The sequence below is a fragment of the Protopterus annectens genome, chromosome 6.part1, assembly GCF_019279795.1.
Source record: "Protopterus annectens isolate FY-2018-M chromosome 6.part1, PAN1.0, whole genome shotgun sequence".
NCBI classification, from domain to species: Eukaryota; Metazoa; Chordata; order Ceratodontiformes; family Protopteridae; genus Protopterus; species Protopterus annectens.
Window position 1 is genome coordinate 5,334,782 of NC_056738.1, and position 19,175 is coordinate 5,353,956.

The 19,175-nt window shown below is 37.9% G+C and overlaps 1 protein-coding gene across 2 annotated transcripts in view; it reads right to left on the reverse strand.

The window, feature by feature from the left end:
* HOXD3 (homeobox D3) overlaps nucleotides 1-16,052 on the reverse strand; it is a 243,875-nt gene extending 227,823 nt beyond the window's left edge. For both annotated transcript variants that reach the window (XM_044075435.1, XM_044075434.1), the window contains exon 1: nucleotides 15,698-16,052. In XM_044075435.1, the coding sequence (XP_043931370.1) occupies nucleotides 15,698-15,749 (52 nt within the window). In that variant the 5' untranslated portion in view covers nucleotides 15,750-16,052. The remainder of the gene's footprint in view (nucleotides 1-15,697) is intronic.
* Nucleotides 16,053-19,175: the final 3,123 nt, after the last annotated feature.

A 19,175-nucleotide genomic window follows, 5' to 3' on the forward strand; every position in this document is an offset into this window, starting at 1 on the left:
TAATTTTAAAATAATCTAATACGATTTTTTCACTGTTAATGCTGGGCATGTCCTAGTCCTACATAGTTAAAAGAATTGAGAATTCACAATTGTCCTCTCTTTTTAGATGTTTTTTTCTTCTTTTTCAATAAAATAGCTTCACATTGTGCTGGCAGGAAGTAACTAACTAATGAAGCTGAACCGGACTTGACACACATTTTGTTAGCCAAATCAAACACCTTTCTCTCCAGAAATAGATAAGGCAAACGCAACATAAGTGAACCCAAGAATGAAAACAGCCCACTGTGACTTGATAATTATAATACACTTGCTGCGATTTTGGTTGTAAATTTAGGATATATGCCATGCAACAAACAAACATAATGCAGTTATTTTAAGGAAACGTGACAGCATAGATCCTGCTGTATAACTCTGAAATTTCTGGCTGACACCCCCCCCCCTCCAAGGGTGTTGGCCAAAAATCTAATTGTTTAGTCAGTGGTTATAGTGTTGCCCTCCCCCAGCCACACACTTACAGATGTATACTAAAGCTGTTCCTGCTATCCCTGGTTACCACAGGGAAAAAAATAGCATACAGATCCCATCTGTAAGCATATTGTGTATATTTCTGTGCTGTATACAATGAATTTGGAATCTGTGGTATTTTTAACTTTTTATTTTGTCATACTGTATCCGAGGGTTACTAAAGAGGAAGAAGAAAATACCTATCTGGCTACACTTCTGCATGTGTAGGATGTGCGTGTGGGATGGGGGTGGGGATAGAAAGTGGGGAGACCAAGAGAGAGAGACAGACAAACAGACAGAGAGAAATGGAAGAAAGAAAGAGAAGCCTGCATTGGTCTGCTGGTTCACAGCTTGATCTACTTGTACACCTTGACACACATATATCATAGAAGGTTACTAGGCTACTGGCCTTGAAGCCCTTATAAGGCTAGCCAAGAGTTTAGCCCATGTTTAGACAAATAAGCATCAGATGCCCCATCCAGCAGGGACACGGGTGGAATCCCAGTGGTATATTTTCTGTTTCCCATCCAGTTATCTAGGTTGCGCTTAAAAGGGGGTCAAGAGGTACTCTGCTTGATGTGGACAGGGAGTCTATTCCATAGATGGGGGAGTCTCTGGGACACAAACTTGTCCCACCAACAAGTCTTGTTGATGTCGCAGATCAGGTTGAGGCTGAGCAAGTGGGTTACTAGAGTGGAGCTTGACTTGCAGATATGCAGCAGTCCCATCAAGGTGGGGTCCATGACTGCCTTGTATGCCAGACACAGGTCACCTCTGAGGAGTCTGTATGAAACTGAGTAGAGGGACAGGGCTTTTAGCCTATCTGTATATGGTAGATGTTTGAGGCCCTGGATTCTCCTGGTGAGGGAACCTCTGTGGTCCCTCCAGCTGCTGCATGTGCTTTGGAAGATGCACGCTGAAAGGGGCATTGTACTCAATAATGGGCCCTATAAGGGAAGAATACAGGGATGTTATGGCCTCCATGTCCCTGGATGAGATACCCTTACTTATAAGGTGGGCCATGTAGAAGGCTTTCTATACAACGGAAGCAACATGGTGGTCAAAAGTCTGGTTGCTATCAATCTGGGTGCCCAACTCCCTCACGACTGATTGAGTGCTTAGGACATTGTTATTAATGTGATAATTTGTGGGGACATCACTCTCCCAAAAGGGGATGATGATGCATTTTTTGGTATTCAGCTTGAGGCCATGTTTCTGACATCATTCATTTGTCTGAGTGAGACCCTCTTGGAGGATGGCCACACCAACAGCGGGAACTGACGATGACACCCAGCTTGCAGTCATCTGCAAACCTGGTCAGCCATAGCCCACTGGTTTTGGCCTGCACCTCAGAAAAGTATATCCCAAATAACAGGGGCCCCAAGACTGAACCTTGGGATATGCCGCTTCTTACGGGTCTACTGCTTGAGGTAGCTTCCCCTATTTGACTACACGGGTTCTACCAGTGAGCCAGTTTGCTACCCATCTGGTAACATCTGGATTGATGCCTAGTTGAGAGAGTTTATCTATTATGCCCAAGTGGGGAATAGTGTCAAAGGCTTTGGCTAGGTCAAGGTAGGTGGTGTGTACCATCTTCCCCTTGCCCATAGCTTTGGTGACTGTCTCAAAGAAGTCAATCAAATTTAGCAGACATGACCTCCTCTTGATGAAGCCAAACTGTGTGGGATCAAGTGTTACATATGGTGTTAACAGAAATAATGTTCACCCATCTTTTGCACATCAAAACTTTACAGAGCTTCCATCAGTTTTTAGTCAAATTCCAGTAGCAGCAACTCTAGCTGGGGAGAGGTAGCTATGCTAACAAAAAGCATATACCTATGCCATTTACCCTTTCCATTTTCCATCAAAATATCAGCATTACTTGACATGTTCTTCTCTGGCAATATAAAGTCATGAATATCTCACAAAGCTACTGCCCCTCACCCTATAAAAAGATAAGAGGTATAGGACTGCAATGGGACATATGAAACCAAACACTTAAAAGCTGACACATTAAAAGTTCACTATCGGTTAATGAAACAATAAGGCACGTACAGACCGTAATATAAAAACATACTGCTCATGGGGTTACTGCTGCTATACTTCTGTGGGTAGCAAAGGGTTCACAAGTTTTTGTTAAGCTGATAGCCAAGGAAAACCTGGAGAAGCTCTGCTGCATCATCCAGTACTGATGGGAGGTTAATCATGTCCCCATTTAAGTAGATTTTCCTCATATATCCTAGGTGAATACAGGTGACCACCCACAGGGTCATCCAGGCTGGTTTTAAAGGCTGCTAGCCAAGTACTCTGCTGGGCATGTAATGGCAGTCTATTCCACAAACGGGGAATAGGTTGACTTAGACACTTGTCATACCATTTTAGTGTTGTTGATGAGGCAGTGCATGTTTAAGTCTCTAGAGCCAACGTCTGGGGAATATATATGTGTGAGTGAGAGGGAGGATAGAGGAATGGTGAGGATGCAGGGAGTAGAGGTGGCGAAGGTGGATGGGTTTAAATACTTGTGATCAACAGTTCAGAGTAGTGGTGAGTGTGGAAGAGAGGTGAAGAAGAGAGTACAGGCAGGATTGAGTGGGTGGAGAAAAGTGTCAGGAGTGACAGATGAGTACCAGTAAGAGTGAAAGGGAAGGTCTACAAGAGGGTAGTGAGACCAGCCATGTTATATGGGTTGGAGACAGTGGCATTGAGAAAAAGGCAGGAGTCAGAGCTGGACATGGCAGAGTTAAAGATGTTAAGATTTGCACTGGGTGTGACGAGAGTGGACAGGATTAGGAGGAAGTATATTAAAGGATCAGCCCAGGTTGGAAGGTTTAGACACAAAGCCAGAGAGTCAAGATTACGTTGGTTTGGACATGTGCTGAGGAGGGATGCAGAGTATATTGGGAAAAAGATGCTAAGGATGAAGCTGCCAGGTAACAGGAAAAGAGGAAGGCCTGAGAAAAGGTTTACAGATGTGGTGAGAGAGGACATGCAGGTGGTTGGTGTGACAGAGCAAGATGCAGAGGACAAGAAGAAATGGAAACAGATGATCCACTGTGGCAACCCCTAATGGGAGCAGCCGAAAGAAGAAGCCAATGTCTGGGGCATTGAAACCTAAGTGCTTGTAAAAGAATGCTGCATCCAGAACTGTGATGGATTATCTCCTCTACTGATTCTTGCTGGGGTACTACAGTGTAATGCAGAAAAGTGAAAAGTGGAGGACATCTGCCATAATTTTGCAAGGGTGCTTACCTGATGGGATTGACATCAGACTATAAACGTGGCACCAGATGAAAGATGGCACTGTTGACCTGCATAAGGAATGCAACTAGAATAGGTATAGTCATTTTAAAAGACAGTTCACAAGAGAACAGTCTGTTAAGGGCAGCCTTGGTTGCCGAAAAGAGAGGGCTTGCTAACTTTTTCTTCCAAATGCCTTTTGGGGATATCTGCAAACCAAGTAATCTCTCACATCATGAATTCACAGGCCATGTGAGGGCCAAGGTATGTAGGGACAGCAAGATCTGATGCATGGCCTCTATCATTTAGATCTTGCATCCTGTAGTAGCTATGCCTTGATGTGGGCAAATGTTATGTTGCCCTAAGGGGCAAAATGGTCCAGATTCCCTGCAGTGTCAGTATTAGAATACGACAAGCACCTTGTTTTGGGGCTGATCTTACAATCTTCAAAACAATCCTGCAACCTGTTGAATTTCTGACCATGCTAACAGCTTAAGTCCTTCAATTTTTATTTATTTTTATTTTTTTACTTCTTAATCAGTCTCTGTTTATTATTAAGTAATGCAATTGCATTATCATCCATGTCAAGTCATCCAGAGTTACATGCTATAGTTGTTTAACATACAAAATCTCAGTCTTCTACTGTTCAAACATATTATAACTAAATGTAGATGTTTTACCAGTCTCAATTTATTTAGATTAAGATGGCAATGTTATGGCACAACTCTGTCAACCAAAAATATGTACCAGTCTAGTGTATTCCTTTAACATGGTATCTTAGTCAAACGGTCTTTAATAAGCTCTTTTAAAATACAGTACTTAATATGTTCCCACATTGGTTTAATGCAGCTATAATGAATGACTCCATATTTTTTTTATTCCTTTCTATATAAAAACATGGTATCAAACATTAAAAATGTCAGACAAAACTATTCCAGATTACTAAGCATGTAACACTTCTGCACAATCCAAAAACCTATCCAGTGTTCACTTGGACCTGTTCTAGTACCTGAATTGCATCTTTTTCTATCCTACCCCCGGGATCAAGTATCCTTCCTAGTTTCTCCCTCTATATACATATTTCCTTCAACCACTATGCTATCAACATTCTTAACTTTATGCTTAACTGTTGTCATTTACTTTGGATGTACTTACTTGTAACATTCATTACTTATGTTTTCTATTGATGTGCAGATGTGTTTTGTAATTGTTTGCATATGAATTCAAGAACGTCTGGGTATAAGTTGATTTTTTTTTTTTTACCTGTTACGTACATAACTGTTGAGCACTTTGACCCGGGCCTCTAATGAAAACGGATTTTTAGGTTAGTGGAATTATTCCCGATCAACAAATGGCAATTAATTAACAAACAAAAACAAAACAACAAAAAAAAAAATACAAGCAAACATCGTGGCTGTGCCATCACAGAATTGGCACGGAAAGACATACATCAACTTATGTGGGAAACTGTGTGTGGGGTGGGGGCAATTGGAACACCCTTAACACAACGCTTTCATTCTTCGGCACATTACTCCAGTACTACTGAATAACTGCTCTGTTTAAATCTTCCCAAAACACTGAACATTCTGGAAGCACAATCACAAAGGGGACCCGCACTCCTGGCTGTGGGACATACCTCTCAACTGTCCAGATTTTCGCAGAATGTCCAGATTTTTGCTTCATATTTTTGGTGTATTTCTCATAAAAAATATGTTTTCTAGCAAATCACTGGAATTATCTGAGGATTGGAGTCATTAAATAATAACACACATTTGAGTTTCAGACTTCAAATCCTTTGGAGAATGTATGTTAACACAGACCGTGTTGCTCTAGTTTGTTTTTGTCTTTCGGCTTTTCCCGGTTAGGGGTCGCCACAGCGGAACTCCGGTCCGCTAATGATTGACAGTTGATTTTTACGTACCGGATTGCCAGGCCTGACGCACAACCTTCAACGTAGGTACGCCCATTCACGCATGTCTCCACGCAGAAGACGCTGCCACCCCCGTTGGTCTAGTAACTTTCTAACTTTATATAAGAGCAGTATTTAAAATCTGTCTCTATTTTGGACCCCCCCCCCCCCCATTTTACCAGGTCCAGATTTATTGCACTAGGAGAGGTGTCGCACCCGAGGTTGTTAACACTAGGAAAAAGGCAACGCAACACTCACTCGAATTCGTACAACTCAAACGTTTATTTTCTATCAGAAAAGATTACTTCCGTTTTATTATACTACATATCAAATGCTAAAGCAGGCCTCAGGAAGGTGTCCAGTTTACTACAGCTGTAGCACACATATATAAAACAGAATAACACCGAATTCCAGGTCAGGTGAGAACTGCATTCTCGTCATAACTCGAGCCATTTTATTTTAGGTTGTTATGGTAAGACTTCTTTACTAACAAATCTACCACGTACCATTTTTACCCTCTATACGTAAATAATTTGGTACTATTATGAGTCATTAACTATTTTTATGTAAAAGCTAAAGCCATTTGTATTTATGGGTAATTTACTTTGTACCAGGATATGTAATGCCATGTTTTTGTAATGTTTGGGTTTTGTATGTAACGGAGCTTTTCTCGCCTGTGCCTCCACTGAAAATGGGCTTCTGTCTAGTCAGACTACCCAGGAAAACAAATGTCAAATAAATAAAATAAATGTACGGGATGTTGGCAGTGCGGTTCAACAGAATTAAGTTTGCGAAATTGGCAGCTCTGATTTCGAATGTTCTGTTTACCTACGCGATTCCATAAAATACTTTTAGATTTGACAAGAATACATTGGTGATTTTTTTGTTGTTGTTGTTTTACGTATTTTAAGTTACTGTAATATTGTAATACACAGTCCGTACATCCAGGTTTCAGTTGAAATGCATGTCAAAACGGAACAAACTCGCTGTGAATACGTTCAACATTTACAACCCATTTAAATAATATCCCTTAACACCTCCCGCCTACAACATTAGTAGTGACTTTTAAAGTATGTCAAATTGCCAATAACATTCCACCTGCTAGACGGGAAGATGTAATTACGTGATTTTTCGCTCTGTGGATGTTTTGATAGGAAATGGCTGAAGAAGTAAAATAGAAAATATTTTGATCATTACTCCATCTGAAAAAGGAAATCTAAATTGTTTTGCAGCGTGGGTCAGCCGCTAAACGACTACACCTCCACTTCCTTTTCTCTTATCACTCCGTTTTTGTGTATGTAAACGACTTTCAAATAAATGATTGCAAGGACATAGAAACTTTCAAAAGTTCTCTCTGACTCTCAATGAACATTTGTAGAAAATGTACGTCATTGGAAGCAGCTGAAGAAATTACGTTTCTTTATCTTTTACGTCCCCTTCTGCAACTATAGAAGTGATATCAGAGATGGTATCGCCCACCTAACGTTCTTTCTGACGTAATGGGTGGACTCAGAGGTTGTTGCTAGCTTTGGTATCCGTATTGGCAGCAAACTATTCTCTTCCTATATTTGGCTGAACATATGTATAAACACAATGCCGGACCTTTCAGTAACTGAAGACAGCATTGATCTTAAAGAGGTCGCGGTCTCTGCTAAATTCTTCCTTCAAGATGATCGACTTTTACGTAACTTTGCCATTTTTGGGGGTACTGCTGTTTATACAAACAAGCTAACAAGTGTTTGATTTCTGTACTTGTTCTTAGAATATTCTATTACACAAATGATTGAGCAGAAGGTTGTAAGATTGTTTTAAATGTGATGCATTTCACATGTCACAAGGCAGCATGCGATTTTAAATGCTCGCTGTAGTATCTCTCTCTGCCTATATAATATATATATATATATATATATATATATATATATATATATATATATATATATATATATATATATATATATATATATATACACACACACACACGCACACAATAATTACTGTAATAAGCCAATGGTCACACTGGCTTATTACAGTTAGATCCACTCCCCCCTTCCACTAAAAAGCGTATATATAAATGTGTGTGTGTATACATATACATACACGCGTACACAGAGGCACACACAGACACACACACAAACTCCTACTGGCTCCCCTAACCCTTCTGCCCCAATCATTCAAGCACCGTTTCTATATATATATATATATATATATATATATATATATATATATATATATATATATTTTTTTAAGGTAGCAAATGGTTGCTACAGTTTATACCTTGCCTGCACGCTGCGCTGAGAGTTTTAGTTAAAAATGTATTTTCGTTTTTTCCCCCAACTTAAGCTGTATTAAACCGCTTGATAAACTGCTAAAGCCATATGAGCGACATGTTGCTCACGTCTGACCGCAAATGCAGTACTGGCTTTTAAATGCCGGTATTGCTTTAATTGCAACAACAACTTCAACCACCTTAGGAGAGAGAAGGATCACTATTTGTATCAGTTTTCAGGTGCTACAGCAAGTAAAACCTTCCACATAGCTGTCATAACGTGGTTAGTTTTTACTTATTTATTTAGCTACATTTGTTAACCGGGAAAGTCCGTATATACAAATTCCCTTTTCAGCGGAGGTCAGAAGAGAAAAAGCTCCATATTTTACGTAATTATATAACTTTCAAGTGTACCTCGTCAAGAGGAACGTACCTGATTTGGGGTCTTAAGTTCATGTTCCCCGAATTTCGACATTGAAAGGGTCTGTCACACATCCAGTTTTAGCAATATTTTCACTGATATTCATGGTAAGTAGAAATGAATCATTAATTCATTAAAAGATCATTCTTATCAGTAAAAACAGCACATTTTAATCAAGATATCATCTCCCTAGTTGAAGCTGTTTGTAAGCTATTAGTATGTGTTCCACATGTTGTCCATTTGTTCCACATTATGAGGGCTAGTGTTCCTCATTTTGAAGACGGGAGGTGGAGAGCTATGGTTAACACTGTGTGTGTGTATGTGTGTGTGTTTTGTGGAACATTTGCCATGTTTTAAATGCATACACATTTGTAGGACATTCAGCATGAGCTAGTAGTATTATACATGTTAAATTTAATATGACAATTGCTGGAGATTAGTCAGCTTGTTTAAATTGCAAACTCAATACTTCAGCATTTTAGTAAATTGCTCATCTTCGAATATTATAGCAACTTTTAAGTAGAGTGTTGTAGCATACTAAAACATACTCTACATGAATAAAACAATCCCAGTAAACATTTGCACCACCAAATATTACATAGAGACATTGCTTTGAAAAATATGTTCAATACATTGGCATGTTGTTTGAAGTATTTTCTGAATGTATTTGATGTTTTGAGACTTCAATATGAGCATTCTATAGTTTTCCATTCACCCTTAATAATTAAGTTATTGTGACCCAGCTGCACATCGCAAAGTGTTTAAACAGGGGGGCTAGAGCTATAAGTATAATAAAATCTGTTGATGAGGTCATACTTACATATATATCATCATCAGTCTAAGTGTAGAATATTCAAATTAGTCAAATTGTTGAATGTAAAGAGTTAGTCCCATATTTGCCTGACTTATGGTCAGTCCAGAAGATATGCTTACTATCATCCTCTATAAGATTGCATACCTCATAGCATGGTGAGCCTTGCATCGCAAATTAAGCAAATTTCACTAATTAATCATGAATCGTGTTGTGTATTCAAGAAATATATCCACTCAGTTAGCATGCATCCCTCTTGGAGTTATGCGCAACTGTACTGTTTGTTATGTTTATAACTGCTGTTTTTATAACACAACTGCTAAATGTACCTGTTTACATATGAATGTTTTTTTATGGTTTTCATATAACTTCAGCAGAATGTATTGCAGACATTAAACAATTTAAGATAGCAATATTGGGATTTAATTATTATGTACTACAGAGTTCAGCTGTGTAAGAAACTATATTTTCTTTTATACTTGTCAATTTTTTTCTCACAGGACAGCAACTTAGGGGTATTATGTAGCTACACAGCTTGCATATTCCATTGAAACAACATTGGGACTGTTACTACCGTTTGTTTGACTGGAATGAAGAAGAATGGAATTTAGTGGTGGGATCTGGTACAAATGAAGGGCAAATTTGTTACCAGGTATATTTTTACTGAGCTTTTAAACTGTAGGTTAGATTGTTTTTTACGGCCATTTGTTGTAACAATCTTCCAGACTTCAGGGGGAAACGAAAGTACATAAGACTTGACCATCGCTATGATATCTAGATTTTTTAAGCATCGGTTTTTTACTTAAGATAAAACACGACAACTAAGAGGTGTTTTGTCTAAATGCATTCAAGCATACATCTCAAAGTGTACCTCATTACTAGGAACGTACCTCATTTGGGGTCTTAAAAAGTTCATGTTCCTCGAAGTTCCTCAAAGTTCCATATTGAAAGAGTTTGTCACACATTCAGTGTTAGGATTTTTTTTTACATGAAATCCATGGTAAATAGAAAATAATCATATTAATTAATTAAAAGATCTTCTTTATAAGTAAAACCAGCATATTTTAACAATCCTATGACTTTCCTAGTTGAAGTTGCTAGTAAGCCATTAGTATGTGTTCCACATTTTGCCCATTTGTTACACATTATGAGGAATAGTGTTCCTCATTTTGGAGATGGAAGGTTGAGAGCTATGCCTTCAAGTTATTGTATCATTCTAATAATTCCTTATAGTGTACTAAGCAAACAAATGGATGTGCTAGTAATCACAGTATTTTTCGATACTTCTAGAAGTTCCACGCATCATCACCCTTCTACCCGAAGTATTAATTGCTCATCCCAATCTGCGTCAGTTTTGAATGTTTACCTCTCAACAAAATGACGCTGAAAATAGTTACAAAGAAAGGGATCCTAGAAAAGTATGTAAATCCAGCAAAAATCTGGACATCATATTAGCGTAAACTTTGAATACCAAGTAGCACAGAACTCTTTCTGCTTCTAGTACGAATGTGGGATACTACTCAATAAATACAAAATGCAAGTACATTATCAAAGGCACAATGAAAATCTATACATTAAATGAACTGCGTTACAAAGTTCTACCATATAATGTTATTAATGCTTTGCTTTTGAAAAAGGGAGACGAAACAGCGCGTGTCCTCTTTCTTTAAATTACTGGTGCCACTTCTTCTTCTTTCGGCTTTTCCCGGTTAGGGGTCGCCACAGCGGATCACCTGTCCGCTCATGATTGGCAGTAGAGTTTTACAGTGTAGTGTTGCCAGCCCGGCGCCCAACCTTCCACGGAAGGCGCGCGCGCACACACACACACACACACACACACACACACACACACTCGTTAATTATGTAGCGTGCTCTGTTGTGTGTGTGTGTACTAAATAACTTCAAAAGTGTGACGGGGTATTTAGAAAATTGTGTGAAAGAGTAAAACAAGACTAAAAAATTAAGACAAACCTAAAACAGGAACGTTCCTACAAAATGGGGACAGTTGAACGGTGTGTGCCAGTAGTTAGTGTAGCGAGGCATATAACTTTAGATTTCAACCCCTTAACAACGTAAAACATTAAACGAACCGTGTCTGCTGCACCCTGCTGGTACAAGACACGATCAGCAATCTTCACTTCTGGTAAGACGGATTGTGCGTCTCCATTTTCTTATGAAAAGCTACATTCATAAGCCAAATCATATATCGAGGAAATAAAACAACACTCTAGCCGTAATGTTCCAGAAACGCCTGAATTATCTTAAATCGTGTCGTCTTCTCCAATTTTTAATCCTCTCATACTTAATACAGATTTTATCGCATATTTTTGATCTGTTTCTCATAAAATCTGTGGTTTTCAGGCAAATCACACAGGAATGAAATCACTAATTAAATACTTCTGGCGCTAAGAAAGGTATGGGCTCAAAATTGGCTGGGGGCTGCACACCATGCAATGTATATAGCTCAGAAGCTTTTAAGGCTTTTCTAATGGCAGATTTTTTTCCCCCGAAAAACAACAACTCCTCTAACACCTTCTTCTACATACATTTTACTCCATTAAGTTGGAAATACGTATAAACATGTTTTAACTGGGGAGGAGAGTTACCGGAAAAGGTAATTTCTATCTCTCCTCTTGATGTGTGGGTTAAACGAAATTGAAAACATTTTCCAGAAAGTTGCGTTTTGAGAAATATATTTTGTTTGCTATTGTGTTGTATTTTATTTGAATTATTCAACACAATCTGCTCTAAACGGTTGACGTTGTTTAAAAACGTAAATAAACTATTTTGAGTTGGCAGTTTTAAATGCGAAAAAAAATTCAAGTCTTGGCTAACATCACTGTCCCCAAATGAGCTCTGACCCCCCCCCCCAGAAAAGATTGTGTTTTAGTCCTTCGTGGGCATGGGCCTTTTACCACTGTGATCAGTGAATTTTTCGACACTTTTTATAAAGAAGAAATGTTGCGACATCTTGCCAATATACTTTAGGTGACTGAGTCACGAGAGCAAGTAAGTGTTGCCATATTAAACTTTGATTGTCAACTAAATGGTGCGGTGAGTACATCGATTTACAAAATTTGAAGACACTGAGTACGTCTTATTTTCTCTCTTTCCTCGCCTCGCATTATTTTTTTATTACATAGCTGGAAGTACACACAGAAAGTAATACTTACGAGACGATTTTTTTTCTCTCTTTCGATACATAGATAGATACAGACAAACACACACACACATAGAACATACACACATACATACAGATAATGTTAGTAATACTGCTAACCTACTAACGACAACAGCAACACCAACAGCATAATAATAATAGTAATAATACTAAAACTACTACTACTACTAATAATAAATTCAATAGTAGTTAATGTGTATATATCTTGGAATTATTAGACAAATAGAGCTAAACACAAATCAGTGACAGCCAGAAACAAAAAAACTTTCTGTTGAAATTACACCCCCATAGTCTCAGCATCCAAACAATAACCAATACAATTTGTAGATTTATTACGTCTCCCTGTTCAAAAGGGTTGACCTCCCAGGATCCCAACTATTCCAACTCTTACTCAACCAGACCTTATCTCCTCTAGCAGCTAAAGTAAGTAGGCTACCCCACAATGCAACTCTCCAAAATTAAACTCCATTGTACAGATCGCTGCTTCTCTGTAACAGGTCCACAACTTTGAGAAAGTGCTCCATTACAAAAAAAAATCACTTTATCCAAAATTTAGAACTCTATAAAGGCCCGCGTTCTCTCATCAGCCAAAAATCTTGCTTCTAATTCAGCCATATCACATAACCTGAGCTAGATCACCCTCTTTCTCTTACCAGTAGCACTCCTACTGCCTGTCATATGGCAAGTTCCACTGCACCAATCTTCACTTTTCACTCACATCATTTTTTGCTTTATATAACTTCTTCCAACTACTCACAACACCAGTTTAACAGCCTTCACTCTACACAACTATTATGGCATTCCCACTAAGCCAACACATAGCTGTAGTTATCCAACCAACTTATTTTCTACAGTAGATTTGCCTTGAATTTTGCAAGTAATGCATTTCACAACTGTAACTATTTATATTTTATTACCTGATAATTATGTTACACGTGTGCAATTTTATTACACGTTTGCTGTCTGTCACTAAATATAATGCAGATTTTCTTTGAATTCCTGGGCCCCAGACTGAAACTGGTTACTTGTCATCAGTGTTTCACCCTGGCAATCAAATTTTAAACAAAGGTAAAATATTATTTAATCCATAAACTGCATGTAACTTAAATACGAACATAGATCGATGTTATTTAATTAAAAATTGTACACATTTCGGTTCAAACATACAAATATACACACTATAAGGAACCAGCAGATACGGTACTGCCTCTGGCTGCTCATAAACAACTGTAATATAACATTAGTAAGACCGCATATTAAAGAATAAAGTCAATCAACTAGCTAACATTTTTCTCAACTGGAACGGGACTAATGCAGAATGTGTAATACACTTAGCATTTCACAATAAAAGAGTGATGTGTGGGCCTTTTTGATTTATTAATATGGAATAATACAGTTACTGCAAATTTTGCCTGTTTTTTTTCTCTTTTTAACGCTGTATATAGTATCTTATTAAAATACTAACAAAATGTTGATGTCTACAATGAAAAAAAGGCATGCTTTTAACTGCAAGACTGCAATCAATCAATCAATATATATATATATATATATATATATATATATATATATATATATATACATATATAAAATACTTTCCATTTGTATTGTCAGACTTTTACTGCTTCTCTCAACATCATAAAAAAACAAACTTCAAACGCCCTTCCCGACATGAAAGTATGCATCACTTTCAGCCCCTTACAACAACAAAAATAATAATTACAATACCTAAATACTGCGTGACATCTACATTGTGTGTGTATGGGAGGGGTAACCAATGGGTGGACGAAGACTGAATTCTGGAGAGACATTTGTCCAAAATTAATTCCGCCAAGGACAGGAGCTTGGGAATTCTATCGTAATTACAGATTTTTCTTATTACCTTTAATACCTCTACAAGTCAAGTTCTTGACAGATGTCAAGAGGAAATGTTCGCGGTTCATTCCTTCAAACATCCAGATTTTCGCAGAATGTCCCGATTTTTGCCTCATATGTTTTGGTCTGTTCACATAAAAAATACGGGTTTCTGCCAAATCAGCGAAAAGTGGACAGACGTCACTAAATAATTGTATCAAATTAAGTTTTCGACTTGCTAACCTTCAGAAAATACATGTTATCACAAATCCTGTTATTCTAGCTATTTTCTAAGAGCAATATTTAAAAGCTGTCCCTATTTGGGGCCCCTCGTTCTTCTGTTATTTTAGGCTTTGTCCAGATTCCTTGTGCTAAGAGATTGACAGTTATGCCTTAAGTCGAGTAATATTGAGGCGTAGCTACATCTTGCAAACTCCCAGAAAACGTTAACATCAACATCATATGCCCACACTCTGAGTGTAAAAAGTATACTTACATATAATGAACCCACAATTCAGAAAGGAAACGAAGACCTCAAATAAAATGGAACTGCTGTAGTATGGACTTTAGTACGGCGGGCTGTTCTGCTTTTATCATCCGTGCAAATGGACATGTCCAATAACGTTGAATTTGAAAGGTAAATGTAAACATAGTACTTGCGCAGTGGAAATGATTGACAAAAGCGGAAATATATTATTATTACATGTAGAACACCAAGGCTTTTGTACTCCTAGAGAATACACTTGGAAGTCAGGTTGGTTTGAATCCAATTTAATTCCGTAAACACACAGTCGCGCGTGTGTGTGAGTGTATTTGCGTGTGTGTGTGTGTGTGTGAGTGAGTCTATGTATACACACAGACACACACTAAAAAGAATGTACAAAATAGCAAGTGAGTGTATGTAGTACCTTAGTTAAATATCAGTTAAAAGGCTTCACAGAAGAGTTAAGTTGACAATTAGGAATCCATAACATTAAATCACAAACGCTGCCACTGGTTTAATATCAATAAATCCCCGAAGAGGAATTCGCTGTCTCTGTGTGAAACACCAGTAGTGGAATATAACGTGACCTTGCAGGGTCTCAGGTACAGAAGGATATATTATCAGACCCTGATATGCAGCCGCATTGTTTAATTTTAATGTGACATTGCGGCAAAAAGAATCCGTCAAGATCCTCTCTCTCTCGCTCACAAACACACACACTGAAAGCCACACTGCACATAATAGAAATTGCAGCTACATCCTTTCAACATCATATTCATGTTTACAGCAGCCATTTCAAACTCATATCGGTCAGTCTTCTGATGATCACTTTGCTAGCGTTAAAAACTACATACACCAGATGTTTAATAAAAATTGTTAAATAAAGCTAACGACTGCATTCGTCGTAGACAGATTATCCAGCAGGGGATCCAAAGTACACCATAATTCGTTCACTTGATTTGGTTTGAGCCAAACATAGTAAATGTCACAGCATTATGATCAAGCAAACGCATAAAACATGGACGGCACTTACCACGTTTACAGAGTTTATAGCGGAATCGAGGCGGGAAGTTATTATAATCCATTTCTGTTAAACGGCGCAGCAATCCCAGCGATTTGAACCGATTAAACGGGTTAACAGGTACAGAAAAACAACCAGCGCCTTTGGATATAGAAATTATTGTGACGTACTATTCTTAAGCGCCCCGTATGTGTCTGTCTGATCAGTTAACAGAAATCGGGAAAGACGAAATCAGGGAACACAGACCGTGCCTGCGCGCGCCTGATACATAAACGGTAAGATCTCCACATCTAGAGACAGGGACTAGCAAAGCTTTAACATTGGAATGCAGTGAAGGAAATTCGCAAGGGAAATCAGGAAAAGGGTAGCGCATGCAGGCTCAGTCAGCACGTGACACGAGCAAGCCAATGGCAGTTATAACTGACTAATAAAAAAGGCTCCTCGGCCAAGTTGTAAATTTTCTTCAAAATAGCTGCAATTCCATGCGGGTTTTGCACGTAGACCTTTCATTCGCCATTACCGAATTCTTATAGCTCGGTTGTATCTTTCTTTGTAGTTGATAAGCCACCAAAAATCAAAGGTTGCACTAAAGTAATATGTGCTTAACGAAAGAAAGTGGTATCGTGTGGAATCCACGCCATTCAATGCTGTTGCCAGCCTAATTAGTCTTTTAAAACACTAATTGTTTTATAACATTAAAGACATTTGACCGTCAAAATATAACATGCAGTTGAGTTACGAAGTTTACGTTTTATTTATGACAATATCCTGTCTGCAAAATTCTTTTGGTAGGGCCTTCATGACGTCTTCCTTGTGCTTGAGTTAAAGTGTGCAGGACTCTGTCTTGATATACGAAATGCGTGTACATTTATGGCAAAAAGAGAAGAGCCGTGTTAAACGAATTTCAGACACAGCTTAGTTCTTTCATTTTTATTACCCCATCATTACGCGATTCATGGGTAGGAAAAGCTTAGACAAACAATACAACACAATGGCAAAGAAAGCAGCTATGCTGAGGCACCGTTTCCTGTCTTTTCAAACGCTTTTATTAGGGTATTTCTTTTCACTACATATAATAGATCTTCCTTTTAGTAGCGAGAGAAATCTCATTTACAACATTATCGGAAATCACTGTAGTGCAACAAAATAAAACAAGTACATACCCCTAAACAACTAATGATTAATACTATCAGTTCATAATACAGCGTTGTATAATGTCATATTAGCTGGTGCATTTCCAACCATACCTGTCAACTATACAGATTTTCGCAGAATGTCCAGATTTTTGCCTCATATTTTTGGTCCGTTTTTCATAAAATTGAGGTTTTCTGTCAAATTAATGGCAAATCATTGAAGATTCATGTTAGAAATGATGACAGACATTTGAGGTTCAGACTTTATACCCTTCAGAAAATTCGTGTTAATGCAAAACCTGTTATTCTATCAACTTCCTAAGTTTGTAAGAGCTATATTTAAAAAAAATGTCTATACTTTGGGCCTTTGTAAACTTTTATTTATGGCTTTTTCCAGATTTCTTGTTCTAAGAGGTTGAGAGGTATGTTTCCAACATTTAAAATAAAATAGTTCAGCTTAAACATTAAATAAAAGGCGTCATTTTAAGGCGGTTGTCTCTGTTAAAAGAGTCAAGCTGTCAGATAAGCCTTCATTATTTATTTATTTGATTTTACAGTCATTTGGCTGTTTGAGCAATCTGGGCTAATGTTTATTCGCAGCACAGCTACAGCTGAAATTAAAGAAATGCACTTATGCAGATCAAAATAAGAAGAAAGCCATCGCAAATAAATCAAGAACCGTTACCCAACAATCGTACGTTAATATGTGGTATGCGCGCATACCCCCCAAACGGATTTATCAACTGTCCTTATTCTCACTGCAGTGGAATACATCTAGGCCTTCCATGGCGGGGATGGGGAAAGGAAGGAATTCAAGATTTTATTGCCTTTAGACTGTTTCAGGAATGCGGCAGGATTAGAGTTATGACCCACTTCAAAGGCATCTCTGGCAGGATAAAGTCAGTTCGCCAAAAAGAAAAAAAATGCCTAAGTGCTCAGCTTTATACCCCCACTGTTTTGCACCTAAATGTTACACTAGTTCCTTTCATCCCAGAGTGCAAGATGAACAACCACTTTTTACCTCTAATTTATGCAGTTTTGAAAAAAAAAAAGCTGATAAAATTGTATTCATCACAACACCAGGTACAACCAGAATTCAAGTTGCGTTAATATACACAAAAATATGACACCTTAACTGGAGCTTTACCTGGTTGTAAAATTAATTATTAGCGCTAACACTCTTCAAGAAAAACATTAACGAGTGGATGGGAAACAGAAAGTTTAGCCCGGAGATCACTTCAGTGGCTCTGCTGGTCAGAGGCACGGGGAACTTAATCTAAGGGGGCGGCGAAAGCCAAACAATTTGGCTAGGCTTATAAATGCCTTTGGGCAGCTAGCCTAATACCTACCTATGAATCTATAAATGCTTACATGGCAACTGTCGGTAATGTGTGAATTATGTTTACATTTAACTTATAACATACTTCTCAACCTCTTCAGCAAGAAATATGGACAAATCCAAAAATAACGCGGGGACAAAGACCCCAAAATGGGGCAGATTTTAAGAACTGCTCTTATAAACCTAGAAAGTTCCTAGAATAACAGGTTTTGTGTTAGCATGCATTTTCTAAAGGCCATAAAGTCTGAAACTCGAATGCCTGTCATTATTTAATGACACCAACATTCAATGATTTGCCAGAAAACCATGCATTTTACGAAGTACAGACCAAAATATGAGGCAAAAATCTGGACATTCTGCAAAAATCTGGACAGTTAAGAGGTATAATTGATAATTTATCGAGAAAGTGAAGTATTACTCCTGAAAATATTTAGAAATGCAAATAAAGACATATTGCCAGTATTAAAGAAGTCTGAGTAGCATCCACTTCTTTGTAGGTGAGATTTATTTACCTTCTCACTTTTAAGTGTTATCTAGACAACAAAGATGTGAGGAATCTAAAGTATCTCTGTTTATACCTCACGTAATAAACCTCTGTAAAGAGCAAACTAAACCTTGCCTATTTGGAATATTTGGCCATGTATATTAAAGACAATAAGCATTTTCCAGTTTTGGCCTAGGGCTGACAGCATAGTTGTTAGATATGAAGCACTGGCATTAATATTTCAGTTGGTTATACTATACAAGTCAAGGTGTTTACTTTATTCCACTGATGTTTTGTACTTTTCTGTGAAGTAACTAAATTGATTACTTTTGTGGGCTTTGGAGGTGTATACTTGCAACTTAAATGCCACATAATAGTTTACATTTGCCAGTACAAAGGGGAACTCTATGCTAAAATAGAACAATCAAAGATTAAGCTGAAAGTGGAAATTAAAGCAGCTACTCACATTTATGGCCTTTTTTTTAGAAATCCAGAAAAAAAAAGGTTACAGACCTGGGACTGGATCTCATTCTC